Raw genomic sequence first — 18,800 nt, 5'->3', positions numbered from 1 at the left:
GGAAAGAAGAGGGTGCTGTGGAAATAAGTTAATGGTAACAAGAAAGAAAGAAAGAAAGAATACAAGCCCCAAATAAGTAGATTTTCAAATGGTTTTCTTTAAATTTGAAAGAGACAGACCAAAATCAAGGAAAGAAGGTGTAATAGCTACAATCTTGGAGAAAAGGAAGATGAAGCAAGCATTACAGCAGTAATGAAAGCAGAGACAGAGGCAACTAATGACATGTAGCTGGTGGCAAGGGAAGATGCTATCATCTCTTTTTCCACTGTCAAAAAGCCACAGGCAATGTTCCTTATACTTTCATAGGCAACATTACAACAGCCCTCCAGTACTTACTTTGTCTCTTTCTCCTAGTCATATATTGGGATCACTTTATTACAAACATTTCTTTACAGCTGGAGTGCTCAGTAGCATTTTATTAAGATCTGGTGTTGCTCTGTTACCATATCTCCCAGTACTGGACTAAATTTTTCAAGATCAGGGCTGTTCAGATCAGCGGCGGCTCCAGGCACCAGCGCTCCAAGCACGTGCCTTGGGCGGCAAGCCGAGGGGGGCACCCTGCCAGTCCCTGCGAGGGCAGCAGGCAGGCTGCCTTCAGCGGCACGCCTGCGGGAGGTCCGCCGGTCTCGCGGATTCGGCGGCAATTCGGCGGCGGGTACACTGAAGCCGCGGGACGGTAGGACCTCCTGCAGGCAAGCCGCCGAAGGCAGCCTGCCTGCCATGCTTGGGGTGGTAAAAAAGCTAGAGCCGCCTCTGGTTCAGATACTGCTGTTAAACTTGTTGCTGCAGGAGGCGCCTTAGATCATAAGTGCCTAACCAATGATAATGTGATGTTTAATGTTCATGCCTCTGGTGCCACATGGTGATGTGTTTGAGCTGCTTTATCCTTACTGAAAGCTGCATGGTGATAACAACATGCGGCACATACTCCCATTAACCATAATCATGCCTGGATCACATCACAGGATCTCCCTCTTTCTGTTTAATAATAAACTACCATTTATTTCTCCCCTCTCTCAACAAGTTGAATGGTAAATAATAATAGGAACGGGTCAGTATAGAGAACAATCTGGACCGCTTGGTAAGGTAGGCTTATATGAATAATATGTATTTTAATATAGTCGTGCAAAGTCAAACATTGAGGGTGAGCGACTGTATCATGGAATGCAGTGGCACTAAAAAGATCTGATGGCTGGAAGTTGAAGCTGGACAAATTCAAACTAGAAATGATATGCACATTTTTAAACAGTGAGGGTAATTAATCATTGGAACAACTGATCTAGAAATGTGGCAGATTCTCCATTACGTACAGTCTTTAAAGCAAGACTGAATGTCTTTTTGAGATTGTTACATCTCAAACAGAAGTAATGGGCTTGATGCAGAAATTACTGGGTGGGGTTTCCTAGCTGTATTACGCATAAAGTCAGACTAAATTATCTTAATGGACTTTTCTGTCGTTAAAAAGCTATGAAACTATGAACAAAAACATAGATCCATTTTGGATACATTACTTATTCTCTCTTCTCTCAATTCACACCATGAAAGACTCCTGGCCTTTTTGTGCACAAACCCTGTCCCTACTTTACCATAGATTCCAGGGAGAAATTTATGGCAGTGTCTCAAAACAATGGGATACTCAGCAGTTTCAGCTAAGTTTCACTTTGAGTTTTGTTCAAACCCAGAACTCAAAGTCTAATTCAAGGGGATGTTTCAATTGCTTTCCCAGTTTGTGATGACATTTCTAAGCACCAAAGTATATCCCAATTGTTGTTGCACAACTCAGTTCTTAACAGAAAAATGGTCTAATCATTTTAATGTGCACTGTGTGACAGATTATGCTATCTTGGGAGAAAAAGTTTAAAATAAATGTTTTGGGCAGGGATTTGTTTTGTTTTCATAAGTAAGATAAGAAGATATATGACACTCAAGCTCTCTCTTTCAGTGTTATGAACCTGGTTGTTTTGATGAAAAATCTTCCATTAGTTCATAAATTTAATTGTAAATTTGATATTTCATAGACAGTATCATTTCATAGAGAACATAAGAATAATATTGTTATTGTAATAAAGTAAAATAAAATACAAACGATGACATGCTTTTTTTAAACCTAAAAAATACAAAATAATATTATGCCATAATATACACATCCCTCCCTTTATCACATAACAGCTGTTTGAACACATACAATAGTTATTTGCAGAAGCATTTTGCATGTTTCTACCAAAGGAAATTATGTGCTTGTTTTTCAGTTACTTCTAGAAGTTTTACTATTTAATATTACTAGGGGTTTTTTAGATACATATGGATCTTAATAGTGGTCCATGAGAAATATATTTAAGGTATATTTAAGACTACCTATAATCTGGGGCATAGATGAGAAGTGTAGTTAAAATACATGTCTTTATATTGCAGGTCACACTTAATGTTTTATTAATATAATTTTTGCATGCTTGCAGGCTACGTATTAATTGTTGTCATGTAATTGCACTTTGTGTTGGTTAGGCAGTCGAACCTGTGCTTCATAATTTGCATATTCATATCCAGGAAGTGATGGACCTATTGGAAGGAAGGCTTAGCCCTGACATGGAATGTTATTGCCCTTGCTTTTCTGACAGGAAGGTCCTTTCAGGTCATTCAGTCACCCATTTGATGACATTCCTTGTGCTTTCACACGTCACTGAGGAGATCACATGAAGGTTGTCATCTCATTCACCAAGATGTGAATTCACTGCTACTCTCCCGACCCATATCCAGGAAACCTTTCTGGATCCATATGTCAATGCTACATGTCAATGGAAAGGACACCAGCCCTCACTGGCTTGAATTGTGGGCCGCTTGTGATTCTCCAAACAAAGACCTGATTGAATATCCAACAAAACAAGTCCCAGGATTCTGCCTTCCCCACAGGGAGTGGACTTCACTCATCTGCATGCAGATAATGTATCCAAGATATGTATATTTCCTCCACAAATGGAAAATCAAAGAATCACCAGATTGTGACTGTGGTGAGGTACAAACCATATGACACATCACGGAAAACTGCCCCATTAATGCTTAATGTGGTGGTACAAGGGGGATCCACCTAGCTACTCCAGAAATATTAGATTGGCTTTCAAATCTTAACATTCAATTACAATCACAGCCTGTTGCTTTCCAAATGGCATCCAAAAGAAGAAGAAGCGTTAATTAAATTTGTATTTACACTGAAGGAAATCTGAAGCCTTAAATGCCTTCTTATGTAATGGATGGATGTGCATTTTTAAACTATACTAACGTACTGTGCCCCAGACCTGCAGGTAGTCTGCACTATGCTACCAACCAGAAATCTGGCAACAGCTGAGAAAAAACATAAAAGCAATATAGAAAATTTAATTAGAAAAAGATACTGTTGCCAGTTAAAAATGGGACAAATATGAGACTTGTTGACCTCCTTCATGCCTAATACATGTTACACTGTAGCTTCAGCCTTTGAGACCATCAACAACACCTCTTCTTCTTCTTGAAATCTTACCCTCCTTTGGCTTCTGTGACTCAGTCATCTCCTGATTCTCCTGCTACCTCTCTATCTACTCCTTCAGAATGTCCTTCAAAGGATCTTCCTCATTCCCCCTCCAAATTTTGGTGGAGATTTAAAATGTCTTTTTCTCTTCTCTCTCTGCATCTTATCTCTGGGTACTCTCCTTTGAAAAAACAAATTCAACTGGGTGATGATGATTCATAGATCTACCTCTCTACTCCCGAAGGTCTCCTTCTGTCCAGACTATATTATCAGCCTGTCTCTCTGACATCTCATGGATGTCTAGCCCTTAACTCAAGATGAATATGGCTAAAAAAGAGCTTTTAATCTTCCCCCAAGCCCTCACCACTGCTTCCATTTTTTATCACTGTGGGTATCATCACCATCCTCCCTGTCGCTCAGACCATAACATTTCTGTATAACAACTGGTAAAGCCTTTTTTCCTCCTTCCATCCAATTAAAACTCTCTAGGCTCTCACCATATTGCATCTTAATTACTGCACAATCATTTTCTGTAGCCTTGACAAATGCAAACTTTTCACACTGATAACCATTCAGAATGCTACAAAGATCATTTTCCTAACCCATTGTTGTGCCATGTCACCCCTCTTTTTGCATCCCTCCATGGGCTCCCTCTTCTCTTATCATATCAAACAAACAATTTGACTTCATTTTTCAGGCCCTTCACCATGTATCCCCTACCCTACCCATCAACTCTTATGTGCTATTTAGACACCATTTGTCACTGCCAACTGGCCAACAATGCCAACCTACATCACCCACTTTTTTAATTTTCAAACAAGCATCTTCATGCTTTTCTCTGTGCTGCCTGTCTTGCTTGGAAGTATCTTCCCATGAACATCTGCTAAGTCATCTCATTGTCATCCTTCAAAGCCCCCCTTTAACTCTCCTTTGCTGTAATGCCTAAAAAAACTTGACAACAGTTAAATGGATGGTGTGCTGTTGCTGCTACCTATTATGCTGAAAATACTGTCTCATTGTTTTCTTGTGTTCCTTTGATTATCTGTCTGTATCCACCTGTTGTCTCTTGTCTTACACTTAGATTGTAAGGTCCTTGGGGCAGGAGCCATCTTTTTGTCCTGCATTTGCACAATGGGGTCTTTTGTCCATGACTGGGACATATAAGTGCTGTCACAGTATAAATCAACATAATTAATAATGTTTATAGTAAATCTCCCAGTTCATCAATGCTAACCTGGTTTTGCATATGGGGCATGAAATAGCAAACTAAAATAAAGAAGACAAACAAAAATACACCTCTACCCTGATATAACGCTGTCCTCGGGAGCCAAAAAATCTTACCGCGTTATAGGTGAAACTGCATTATATCGAACTTGCTTTGATCTGCTGGAGTGCGCAGCCCCGCCCCCTGGAGCACTGCTTTACCGCATTATATCTGAATTCATGTTATATCAGGTCAAATTATATAGGGGTAGAGGTGTACAATTAAATCTCTTACCTTTTCCATGGGTGACATCCACAGTCCATGTACAATTCAGTGAATTTGGGTACAATTCAGGATAACCAGGGGATAAAATTGTTCCACTAGGTCCTCTAACATCTCCTCCACATAAGGCTAAGAAAAATAAAGGGACATATTAATACAATACACATGTAAAATCTAGACATGTAAAAGAGCAAAGAAAGTTATCATCTCTTTTTGAATTAGGATCTATATGAGTGAGTCTACAATTTCCTCTGCAGCAAATCTCTAATTTTAGCTAAAATTTACACAAAGTGATCAGAAATTAAATATGATAAATTAATTGCTAAGGTGATTTTATAAATATCATCAAAATGAATTGCTAATTACACCAATTGTTTTCTGAGAATTCCTTATGAAAAATGTATTCTTCTTAAAAATAAATAATTTACATTTTCAGAATCATAGTGAGCAGTGACACACATTATTGTAAGTCTTAAAAAGAGCCGAAGATCTAATAGGACAGAAATGACAGCCCAAAGTGAACAGAAGAGTGAACATCTCACAATTCCTTATCCTGAAGTTTCCATCTGATAATGGGAAGAGACTATGAGCACATACTCTGGTCAAGGTCAGGTGAGATGAAAGAATGCACATATTCAGTGATGAGCTGCCAAATTTTTAACAACGGGTTCCCTCCTCCCTCCAAAATTTTAACAACGGGTTCCCTCCTTCCCCCCCCCTCTGTGGGGGGGGGGGGTCGTGCCCCATCCAACCCCTCATGTTCCTTAACACACACACTCCGAGACCCCTGACCTATCCCCCCCTTCCCTGTCCCCTGACTGCCCCTTGCCGCCCCACCCAACCCCTCCTCTCATTCTCAATGGCCCCCCAGAACCCCTACCCCATACAACTACCCCTTCTCTCTGTCCCTGAGTGCCCCCACCACCTCATCCAACCTTGCTCTTTCCGACTGCTCCCCGGGACCCTTGCCCCCATTCAATCCCCCTGTTCCCTGCCCTCTGACTGCCCTGACCCCTATCCACCCCCCCACAACCCACCCCCTCCCTGCCCCCTTACCACACTGCCTGGGGACCGGGTCCACTCTGCCAGGACCACGACCGGCGCAGCGGGGCCCGACTCCCCGGGCTGGGCCGGCACCGGGGCCGGGCCGTTCGGCCCGACTCCCCGGGCCGGGCCGGCACCGGGGCTCGGCCGCTCGGTGGCAGCCGTGGGGCCCGACTCCCCGGGCCGGCACTGGGCTGGAGGGAGCCGCGGTCTGGGACTGGGAGCTGCTGAGCCAGCCGCACCTCCCCTCCCCCTCCGCGCCCCAGCTTACCTGCTGGCTGCCTCCATGCTGCTTGTTCAGGCTTCCCGCGAACATCTGATTCGCGGGAAGCAGGGGAGGGGGAGGAGAAGGGGCGGAGCAGGAGAGGAGTGGGCGGGAACTTTTGTTAAATTTAGCAGCCCTTAACAACCGGTTCTAAAATGGCTGCTAAATTTAACAATGGGTTCGCGCGAACCCGTGCGAACCCGCTGCAGCTCACCCCATAGCTCCTGACAGACACATTTTTCCCCTTCTTTTTGCCTCTACAAGAGATGAATTTAACTTATACAAATTTTAATATAAATCTTTCCTAGATTTCAACAAAAGCTGGATGAGGCCCACACAGGGACAAATGCACCTGATTTTATGGAAGTCACAAGCCTACATCAAGTTAAGGACAGATCTCTAGATAAAGAGGTAACCAGATGGTCTAGCGGCCCTTTCATAATGATCATCCTAGCCTATTATCATAGAATAATAGGGTTAGAAGAGACTGCTAGGATCATCTAGTCTAACCCCCTGCTAAGATGCAGGATTTGTTGTGACTAAACCATGCAACACAAATGGCTATCCAGCCTCCTTTTTGAAAATCTACACTAAAGGAGATTCCATGTGTTCCCTAGGCATTTTGTTCCATTGTCCTACTGTTCTTACAGTTAGGAAGTTTTTCCTGAGATTTAATCTAAATCTGCTAAACTGTAGTTTGAACCTTGGGAAGATACAAATAAATGTGCAGTGCCACTCACTGTTGAAGGATCAGTGGCAGATAATACATAAGCATATGTGAATGCCTTTCTTTCTTCCCTTTGAATACCAAATGTGTGTCTCTTACTACAGATGTTAATGGTGGCTGCCAATTTCAGAACAGGTAATTGTATGGGATAGTTACCAGCTTTATCAAGATTACCAGTGACTAATAACCAGAAGATTTTTTGAAGTTTGTATTTTCACTGGTCACCTGACTAGGACAGCTAAACTGCAATTCCTTCTCTCTCCCCTACATTTGTTACTCAGAGCTGCAGATTACCCTTACATTAAGGTTTAGAATGACTCTAGAAAGGAACCCACTGCACACATTTTAATGGGGATGAGGCATTATAGATTTTATAAAATAATATATTTTTTCCTCAAGAATATGGCTCTGAACAGTGCTTGTTACCATGAACAGTTATTTCTCATTATCAGCATGTACAAGATATTCTAAAAAACCCTGCATTTTTTTAAAGCCATGTACATGAGCTATTTCAGTTTGAAAATTAAAAGTATTTAACCCCTTTCATTTTTCTCAACCTTATTATATTTGATATCCAAAGTGGTTTTTTTTCTTCTGCTAGTCCCAGAACCTTTAAAAACAGCCAACTGTCTCCTTGTCACTGGATTTCATTAACTAACATAAATTACTACAGAAAAGTTTTATTGCGATTCTTAATTAACGTTAGTCGCTTTTCTAAATTAATTAACATAAAACTCCCTTATCAACCTCAAAAACTCAAACTCTCAGTAAGTGCCCTTTCAAAATAAGTGCCCTTTCAACAGTGGTTTCTGTTAGACAGAATCGTAAAACAGTATTCAACACCACATTTCTGTGTATTTCTGTTGCAAATTATGGGTTTTAATATGGTATCAGAAATGGCATAAGAATGATGATATGCCAAATCCAGAGGTTTTATGCTGATGTTGCAATGGGAAGCATTGAGGTCCAGATTGTTTTGGATAGACTGGGAGGTGCTGTATTGGTTGTCTATAGAAGCAATAAAATTTGGGGGACTATAGCCAAAATTTGCCTGCATGCAGCGTGTTCAGGTGCCAGTTTTAAATTCATGCACTGAGATATTTCAGTGGTCAGGTGTTTTGTTCATGTGCTTTTGTTTTGTTGCTGCTGCTGCTATGTTTAGATAATTCTCTATTTTGGTGATGCAATTTGGGTGCTTGGCTCAAAAAATCAGCAAAGTCCAGTAGGCTCCAGGTAAGCTCAGCTTTTGCCATTTTTTATACTTCCACAAACTCCTGACCAGTCACTTCTAATTATATACCCATCACCTTGTAGTGCACCCATAATGGAATTCCACCTCCGATACATTTTACATCACAGTGGAACAATCCACAAAGGCAAGCATTGGGCTCGTTCACAGCTCTGGTAGTTAAAAATGCAGATTTCATAAATAGCTTGGGAATAACTTGGAATGCTTTCTTGAAAAACCTAGTTGCTCTGACTGCTCTAGTTTTCCCCTGACTTTTCCCCAAAGTACCTTCACAAAAGGGTTTCACTCCTCTCCCCACTTCTAACAGAGTTTCCTGCCTCTGAACCTCAATCATGCTTTAAAGATGCATGCTGTACTCCTGAGGGCATTCTGCACCATAAACAAACAAACAAACAAACCCTGCACATTTTATTTGTCATATAAATGTGGAGGCTTCAGCATGGTATTGGGGAGCAAAGGCCACTAGCTGCACAAAGATGGAAGATCACTGTGATCTATTTTTAAACCCTACCAAAATGATTGCAAACATCAGCTTGCCTCTGTACCCATACGTTATAGTGTCTATAGAGATTCAGGACTTGTTCTCGGCAATTGTTTTATTAATGTATTTGGTGAACTATAACAGGGACTTTTTTATTGTAAACAACAGTACCGCAGAAAAATAATGTAAAATTTCTAAAGCATTCTAAAATTACTGACAGAAGCAGCTGGTGAAATAAAAGCAGCTGGGAGACAAAGGGTGTTAGCCAGCTGAGTTCTCCTGAACAGAAAGGCAGGGAGGTACAGGTTATTTTGTTTGCTTGTTTGTTTGTTTTCTCCTTAACTAACAGATACTCTACAAGGAAGAACCCACAATGGGAGACAAATAGCACATTAACACCACCTCTACTAGCTCTCCTCTGATTGCATTTGTGGGGCGTTGGCCAAACAGGCATCCTGACCCTGGAGGCTTCTGCACAGGCTTCTTGACTTGTTGGGAATCTGGCTTGCATGTCCCTGCCAAAGAAAACTCAGCACGGGGAACAAGTTGGTGTGAGACGTGTTTGTTGGTGGACTCCCTCAGGAAGCAGGTAAGAGAGCTGCAAGAAGAGGTGGCTCATCTGTGTAATATACAGGAACACAAGGACTTCATTGACAGGATGCACATGGAGACATCCAGGATAGTGCTAGATGGCTACAGCAATACCACAGGGGAAGGAGAACCACACCTCTGCAGGGAGGAGACTGGCTGATGGCCACCTCAGGCTGTAGACAGTGCTCCACCCTGCACCCAGGCCCCCCATCCACTGGGGCCAAGATTCAGTATGCTCTCCCGGCAACAGCAGAAGATGACCCTAATGGATTAGGAGGAGGAGGCACCTGCCCCTGAGGCAGGCAGAGTCATGAACAGGAGATATAGGGTGGTGATTGTCTCCTTCTGAGGAGGAAAGAAGCATCCATCTTCTGACCTGACATGATGTCCAGGGAGGTAGCCTGTCTGCTTGGAGCCTGCATCTGAGACATTACAGAACGATTGCAAAGGCTCATGTATCCCTCTGTCTACTACTCAATGCTGATCATCCATGTGGGCACTCATGGTACTGCCAGGTACAGCTCTGAGAAGATCAGCAGTGACTAGATGGCTCTAGGACTGAGGGTGAAGGAGTCAGGTGTACAGGTTATGTTCTCATCCATCCCCCTTGTTGAGCATAAGAATCAGGGCTAGGACATGTGCAACCTGGAAATGAATGTGTGGCTGTACAGATGGTATCAACAGGAGGGCTTTGGCTTCCTCAACCATGTTCAGGGAAGGAGGGATGCTGATGAGACCTGGCCAAGAAGGTGAGATGACTCTTCATACTGACTTGCCAACCTATTGAGCAGGGCTTTAAACAAGGTTAAAAGGGGGCAGATGACAAAAGCTCATAAGTGGGTATACAAAGAGGTGACCTAGACGCTGGAGTAGAAGTGTGCGTGGGGGGAGAGGAGAAATGGTAAATTTCAATAGGGTCATAGGAGCAACAAGCTGGAATACAGTGGGGAGCCTGCTCAACTTCTAAGATATCTATACAAAAACACCAAGCATATGGGAATAAACAGGAAGAACTGAATGTCACAGTACACAAGTTGAATTATTACTTAATTAGCATCACAGAGACTTGGTGGGATAAATCTCATGATTCAAATATTGGTATAGAGGTGTATAGCTAGTTCAGGAAGGACAGGCAGGAAAAAAGGGAGGAGGTGTTGCATTATACATGAAGAACATATAGACTTGAGTTCCGTGAAGTTGTGAGAGGCAAACCAGTTGAAAATCTCTGACTGAAGATAAAATACAGGGGTGGGATGAGAGAAACAGGAGCAAAGCCATGTTAGGAATCTACTATAAAATGCCAAATCTGGAAGAGGAGGTGGGTGAGGTTCTTCCAGAACGAAAAGAACTATCCAGAACTCAAGATCTGGTAGTAATGGAGGACATTAACTACCCAGACATCTGCTGGAAAAGTAATATGGCAAAACACAAAATGTCCAATAAGTTCTTGGAATGTATTGTATTGGAGACAACTTCTTGTTTCAGAGGGTAGAGGAAGTAATCAGGGGGACAACAATGTCAGATTTGAGTCTGACTAACAAGAAGGAATTGGTTGTGAATCTGAAGGTAAAAGGCTATTTGAGTAAAAGTGATCATGAAATGACAGATTTTGTGATTCAAAGGAAAAAAAATTAAAGCAGCAGAATAAGCCCAACAGACCTTTAAAAAAAAAACAAAAAACAAAAAACAAAAAACAAAAAAAACAGACTTGAACAGTCAGAGAACTGTTAGGTAGGGTCACCTGGGAAGAAAATCTAAAGGAAAAAGGAGTTCAGGAGAGCCTACAGTTTCTCAAAGAGATAATATTAAAGGCACAACAGCAAACTACTCCAATAAGGAGGAAAGATAGAAAGAACAGTAAGAGGCCAATATGGATCCATCAAGAGCTTTTTAATGGCCTGAAAAAAACAAAGAGGAATCCTTCAAAAAATGGAAATATGAACCAATTGCTAAGGAGGAGTGCAAAAGAATAGCACAAGCATGAAGGGATAAAATCAGAAAGGTTAAGGAACAAAGTGAGCTAGAGCTAGCATGGAACATAAAAGGCAAAGAGAATCATATAAATGTACATTTGGAAGAGACCGTGAGAGGAAGTACCAAGTATACCTAGACCATCTCTCACAGGTGTTTGTCTAACTTGTTCTTAAAAACCTCCAATGATGGAGATTCCACATCTTTGAAGCCCATTCCAGAGCTTAACTATCCTTATAGTTAGACATTTTTCCTAATATCTAACCTAAATCTTCCTTGCTGCAGATTAAACCCATTATTTCTCATCCTAACTTCAGTGGATGTGGAGAACAATTGATCACCAAACTTTTTATAACATCAATCAACATATTTGAAGACTTATCAGGTCCCCACTAACTTTTCTTTTTTCACAACTAAACATCCCACTCAGAACAAAAAAAATTCCTCATGGGTCAGTTTTTTTAAACCTTTTATCATTTTTGAGGATTTCCTCCTGTCTGTTACAGCTCCATTTTGTTTCTTAAAGCTGTCCCCTTACTCCATTTTGTTCTTGTTCTCCTACTGTGGCCGCCCCTCCCTGGCTGTTAAGTTGTTTACCAGGGCCTCTGCCCTTCTCAAAGGGAGGGCCCCTTAAGTTGTTTAACAAGAGCCATTGCCCTTCTGAAAGGGATGGCCACTTGTGCTAAGTGGGACCACTGCCCTGTTCAAAGGGTTAGTCCTGTTATCACCTTGTTAAAACCTGGGCTTGGTGTAGGGTAGGCAATGTCCAGAGCTGCAAGACCTATTGTGTTTTTAAGATCCTGGGCATGAGTCATAGACCTCATGTGCTTTTGAGTCACCTATTGCACAGGACTTGCCCAGACATGCCTGTGGCTGCCTGCAGTCTTCTCCCTGCCTTCTCTCCTCCCTGTAAGAGGGGGAGCCAATCAGAGTTACTGGCGGGAAGCTGCCCAGGTTTGCCTTTATAAACAGACATTTTCTGAACAGACTTTAGAAAGGTTCCTGCATTGCTGCCTGGTCTGATCAGCCAGGGGGTTCTGGGGGTCCTTTCTCCGCTCTCATTTTATTTTTGAGCATACCCCCATTTTTTGAACCCCCCCTATGAAGAACGAATTGCTGCCTGAGAGATCTCCTGATTATCTAGACTGTACCAAGCCTTCTGATGTTCTTGCTGCTTCTGCCTCTGCTGCTGCCTTGGGGGCTGGTAAGAATCCCTCTGTGAAACTTTCTGTACTTTTGTTTTATTATTTTAGCTGCTGGCTCGGTCTCCCCAGCACACAGACTCAAGCTAAACCTTGGTCTGTGTTTTAAAATCTCTTTTAAACTCCGTGGCACTCTGCCACTAAAAGTAAGTTTGTGATGCTGCTAAGCTCTACTCCTGTGGGCTTTGCCTTGGACTCACTGTTTTCAGCTGTATCCACTGCTGCAGCCAGCTCCCTTGGGGGCTGCCTTGGGAGCTGTATTCTGGGCACCTTGCACTCTGCCCTCTGTAACTTCCCCATAGCATAAGGTGCACCATAGGTTTTGTTTCTTTAGTTTAATAAGTCATAGTTTGTTAAGATTATAAAGCTTGTAAGTCTCACCTGCCTTGCTATAGTTCGTTGTTTTGTTGCTCCATATAGCTGCTTGTTGTAGTTTGCTTAGAATTGTGATATCTGTTGTTTTGCCTAGTCATTGGTTGATAGATTTAAAAAGTCATTGCCTGATTGTATTCTGTACCTGTTTTGTTACTTTGTAGAAGCTGCTTGTCATTTTATATAAGTTTGATTAAGTTAGAGGATAGATAAGGTTCTTGCTGCTCCAATCTCCCCCTCTGAACTTCCCAAACCCCTTGCTGCTTTTTCCCCCCCTGTGTCTGCATCACCCTCTAAACTTCCCAAACCCCTTGCTGCTTTTTCCCCTGCATCTGCATCATCCTCTGAACTTCCCAAACTCCTTGCTGCTTTCTCCCCCACGTCTGCATCACCATCTGAACTTCCCAAATTCCCCCCCCACACACACACACACTGCTCTGTTGTCCTTACCTCGCAGGGCTTCAGAGTCTCTCGCTGCTTGCAGCTGCATCTCTCATCAGTTGCCACTATCATTTTCCCCCCACCCTCCTGTTTCTTGACCCAGCCTTTGGGTACACTCTTGCTATCACAGCCTCACAAATTAAGTCTACACTGCATAATTTCACTTATCACCCATATCGTATTATTGCACTGTGATTCACATTTTACTTCCACCTTTCTGATATACTTTGTATTTGCATTAATACTATTGTGTTACATTGTGTATAAGGCCACCAACCACTTAATACATTCTATCTAAGATTGTTGACCATTCTATATAGAAGCTACCATTTTAAACTGCATCTCTTTTTGGTATGCTTTACATTCCACACTGTATCTAGAGTTGTTCCTATATAAAGTTGAGTTGCTTATTAACTGTACTGTATCCCATTGTACTAAACCCCACTTACTGTACCCCACTGTTAGAACTCCATACACTGTTCAATAAGCACCCCCCCCAAAAAAATTGTCTATTGTAAACACCCTATACACCCCATCCCATCGTATTTCATTGTTAAATTCTCACCACTTCCTTTTTCCTTTAATAAAGAAATTAATTGGCACCCCACCTGTGTGGTAATTGCTCCCCAAGATCCCATATACCTGCAGGCAGGGACACCTCCAAACTCTCTCCAATTTGTACACATCTTTCTTAGGCTTTGGCTACACTTACACTTCAAAGCGCTGCCGCGGCAGCGCTGCTGCGGCAGCGCTTTGAAGCGCTAAGTGTAGTCAAAGCGCCAGCGCTGGGAGGTCTCCCAGCACTGTCCGTACTCCACCTCCCTGTGGGGAATAACGGACAGCGCTGGGAGCCGCGTTCCCAGCGCTGGGGCTTTGACTACACTGGCGCTTTGCAGCAGGGTGTGTTTTCACACCCTGCTGCAGCGCTGCAAATTTGTAAGTGTAGCCAAGCCCTTAAAGTATGGCACATAGACCAAGGAAAAAACACTTCAGCTGAGGCCTCGCCAGTGCTGAGTAGAGTGGGACAATTATCTCCCATGTCTTACATACAACACTCCTGTTAATACACCCAAGAATGGTATTTGCCGTTTTCAAAACTCCATCACATTGTTGATTCATATTCAATTTGTGATGCACTATAAACCTTAGATCCTTTTCAGCAGTGCGACTGCCCAGCCAGTTATTCCCCATTTTTGTAATTGTGCATTTGATTTTTCATTCTTAAGTACTTTGCACTTTATCAAATTTCACCTTGTTGAATTCATACTAATTCCTCAATTTGTCAAGGTCATTTTAAATTCTAATCCCATCCTCACAAATCACTAGTAACCCTTCCCTGCTTGGCATCATTTACACATTTTATGATCATACTCTCCACTCCATTATTCAAATCATTAATGAAAATATTGAATAGTACTAGATCCATATCAGGCCCCTCTGGGACCCCACTATATATACCCTCCCAGTTCAACAGCAAACCATTGATAACTGATCTTTTAGTGTGGTCTTTCGAGCAGTCATGCTCTCACTTAACAGTAATATCATCTGGGCCATATTTTTCTAGTTTGCTCACATAAATGTGACATCAGACTGTGTAAAAATCATTACTAAAATCAAGATATATCATATCAACATCTTTCTCCCTACCCAGTAGGCCAGTAATACTGTCAAAGAAGGAAATTAAGTTGATTTGGATTGATTTGTTCTTGACAAATCCATGTTGGCTATTACTTACTACTATATAATCCTCTAGGACAAATTGATTGTTTAAACAATTTTATTAAGGGTTCCCTGTCAAACTGGTGGGACTTATCTATGGGATCCTACAGGGGTCTGTCCTAGGTCTGGTAATATTCAGTATTTTCATTAATGACTTGGATAATGGAGTAGAGAGTATGCTTATAAAATCTGTGGTTGGCATCAAGTTGGGAGTGGCTGCTAGCACTTTGGAGGACAAGACTAGAATTCAAAAGAATCTTCACATGGGTTTAGAATATTTCGCAGCCATGCAGTACTTATAAACAAAAGGTTTATTAAATTTCAGTACTCTACTTTTACCCCTGTAAATACTCAAGTGGTAGTGAAAGAAACCACAGCCATGGTATCTTTTGCACATATATCCCAGCAGCAGTATTTATATCCAATCCACCTTGTATATCATTTTAAAGGTCTTATGCGTCATCTCGTAATATCTCCACTGCTCTGAATAGTGTCACATGCTACAGTAGGCAAGCAAAGGAGCAAAAGAAACAAAGAGCAGTGATACTGCTGTGGAAACAGAATGTCTGAGGCCTCCATAGGTTCAGATAGTCTGGGTAAGCATCCAAACTCTGAACCTCTTTAGATAACCTGCTCATTAGATTTGTTTGTAATAATCAGGCTATGGTCATGTTCATTTATTGTGTGCCCTCATCTGTGGTTTGCCTAAGTTAAAGCTGCGATTTAATTATTTATTTAAATATTGTACTGGCATTCCATAAGCACTAAGAATCAGTAATGTTACATTTTCCATTAGCTAAAACATCTCTCTACTACCCCCAAAATAACCAATTGTACCTTGAGAACTACGCTGGTTTTCCTCGGGCTGATTGACCAAACTTCTGATTTAAACTTGCACTCAGGCCTGTCTGACAGATGACTACTGGATTCAGTACAGATTCTAATGCCACTTTTGAAGATGGAACCAGAGTGCAAATTCTCCTGGCGACTCTCATCCTTATATGATTCAGAGTGAATCTATGCATTTCTATGTAATGCCCAGAGGTCAGGCAGGTCAAGGGCAGTGTAGTTCACACAAAAAGTCCAATAGTCAGAAAAGCCAATCCAAGGGAAAGATGCAGCAAGGCAGCTAGCAGAGTCAGATGGAAAGACAGAAATAAGCAGGGTCCACACAGTAATTTATAGGCAATGGCTTGTTGCTCAGATAAGATCAGAAAGGAAGCAGGAAGTTTATATATGGGTGCCAGCCAATCAGAGTCAAGACCCATGTAAATCAATCAGGAAGGTCACAGAACCCTGGAAGCTGGCCCACCTAAGTTTGTAAATTCAGCAATATCTTGATCAGATGATGTGGCGTGACCCATACCACATCCCAAGATTGTATCCCACAAACCCAGTGGGTATGGTTTGTAAACTAGCATCCTGATAGTCTATCCAGAAATACATTATAGATGAATCCCTGGCTTTATAGTAAAGCAAGACTTTCACCCTTTATATACTTGTGTCACTTTCTATTTATTCCTCTCTCCCTTTCTGTCTTCTCTCCACAAGCTAAAACTATCAAACTGCCATGACTTTTTGAACATGAAAAATTGCAAAATCATTAATTATGACACTAGAACTAAATTTTTCAGGGGGATATGTAAGGGAAAAAAACCTGGGAATTGTTGAGTCCTCAATCATTCTTATAACATTACATGCTAAGGATTTAAAGACAAATTGTTGGCAATTTCTATGTGAAATATTAAAAATGATTTACTATTTCTGATCAGCTCTAATTTTGGGGCTAGAGAATCGAATAATATGCAGGAAAAAACTTCTTATATTTGTATATATATACCCACATTTTGTACCAAGGTCATCAAAATAAGATTAAGTATCATCATCTCTGTACAGGCATAGCTTCTATATTACAGCATGTACTGCAGAATAGCCATCCCTTATGACAATCTCTATTCGAAGTATGATCTAGTTTGCCTTTGTAGGATAAATGTCTTTCATTTCTCTTTTTAGGCATACTGTTTGATAACACACAAAAATTAGGTGTAACAGGGTGCCTGCCCATTAAGGCATGTCTACACTGCAACTATGAGGTGTGATTCTGAGCACGGGTAGAGGGACTCACACTAGCTGACCATGCGTTCGTGCTCTGAAAATAGCAGTGTGGCCTTTGCAGTCCTCCTGGGAGCTTGGGCTACCTGTCTAAGTTCAAGCCAATGGGTTTGAGTGGGGGTGACTAGCATGAGCCACCACAATATCCACACAGCTATTTTTAATAGGCTAGCTTGAGATGAGCTAGTATAAGTCTGTCTATCTGGGCTGGGAATTGCACCTCCCAGTGTAGACATACCTGTGGGGGCCAGGAGGCTTAGCCTAGCCAGGCTTGTTCAATCAGCCCCTCCAGTGCCATAATTAGCTGTCACCCAGCCTGAGGGGGTTGGACAAATTGGAGTCAAGTAACAGCCTGAAACATGTGTTCCTCCTAAAAGGGCTGAGAAAACTCAGTTTGGAAAGATCTGCAGAGAGCAAGCTGGGTTCCTATAGGAGACCTTAAAGTAATCCTAGGAGGCCTACTGGGGGAAGGGACAGCTCGGTGGTTTGAGCATTAGCCTACTAAACTCAGGGCTGTGAGTTCAATCCTTGAGGGGACCATTTAGGGAACTGGGGCAAAAATCTATCTGGGGATTGGCCTTGCTTTGAGGAGTGGGGTGGACTAGATGATCTTCTGAGGTCCCTTCCAACCCTGATATTCTATGACTCTAGGGAAGCAATCTGGGAGTCAGAATTCCATTCCAGAGCAGCAAGACTTAAAGGGAGAAGATAGGCTGAAGAGGAGTCCAAGCAGTATGTAAGAACCTTTTCTTTGTTCTTGGTACTCTAAAATGGGATTGTACTCAGAGTAGCTGAGCCAGAGGGCTGAGCAATGTGATTCCTGGGAGAGACAGAAAACCTGGGTGAGGGAAAACTAAGGCAGGGAGCACCTGAAGCACCACAATTAGCCAGCAGATTACAGGGCAGATATACCCTATGACAGTACACAACCACATTCTGACTTCCTTGGCTATTTTACATCATTTTAGGATTCTGACATTATTCCAGTGACATACATACTTTATCTTATATGCAAGTGCTAGCAACAAGGAATTGAATTTAGCACAATCACCAAGAAATATATTCTACATTCTCAGAATAACAAAGGCATGTGATCAAATAGCTGACAAGATCCACATCCATGTGCTCAAATGGTGTTTTGGCATTTTCAAGATAGAATGCCAGCTCACTATGGCACAGGTATCAAAAGGGATTTTTTGGACATCTTATATTATACTGCAATTGGGATTGGTTTTGCGAGAAGTCCCTCTTCTCTTATAGCACTGACAATTGGTGTCACGCTGTCATGGGTCTCACCCCCACTTGGAGCTGTTGGGTTCCAATGTGGGGACCCGCATGTATCCCCCCACCCTAAAATCCTAGGGTAGGTCCCCTTTTTGCTGCCACCACCCGGTCGAATACGTGGGCCGGGACACCCCTGTTTTCCCCCCCCTCCTCTTTCCAAAGACGTTCCCTGGGGAAACACAGATCAACTCACAGAGAGAGAAACCTCCCCCATCCCCTCTCGGCCCGGAGATAAGCTTGTCTCACCACCGAGAGAGAGTTTCTTAGCCCCCTCCCCCTGTATCCACAGTAGAGGGATTTAATCAAATCTTTATAGAAAGAATTTATTAAAAGAAAAACAAGAAAATACAGAATCTC

The 18,800-nt window shown here is 42.1% G+C and overlaps 1 protein-coding gene across 3 annotated transcripts in view; it reads right to left on the bottom strand.

The window, feature by feature from the left end:
* Nucleotides 1-18,800, bottom strand: part of CSMD3 (CUB and Sushi multiple domains 3) — a 1,155,643-nt gene that overhangs the window by 429,267 nt on the left and 707,576 nt on the right. For all 3 annotated transcript variants that reach the window (XM_045006341.1, XM_045006342.1, XM_045006343.1), the window contains one exon: nt 4,998-5,114. In XM_045006341.1, the coding sequence (XP_044862276.1) occupies nt 4,998-5,114 (117 nt within the window). The remainder of the gene's footprint in view (nt 1-4,997; nt 5,115-18,800) is intronic.

Source organism: Mauremys mutica, chromosome 2, assembly GCF_020497125.1.
Source record: "Mauremys mutica isolate MM-2020 ecotype Southern chromosome 2, ASM2049712v1, whole genome shotgun sequence".
Classification (NCBI taxonomy): domain Eukaryota; kingdom Metazoa; phylum Chordata; order Testudines; family Geoemydidae; genus Mauremys; species Mauremys mutica.
The sequence above is the reverse complement of the archived record's forward strand: the minus strand, read 5'-3'. Positions and strand labels throughout refer to the sequence as shown.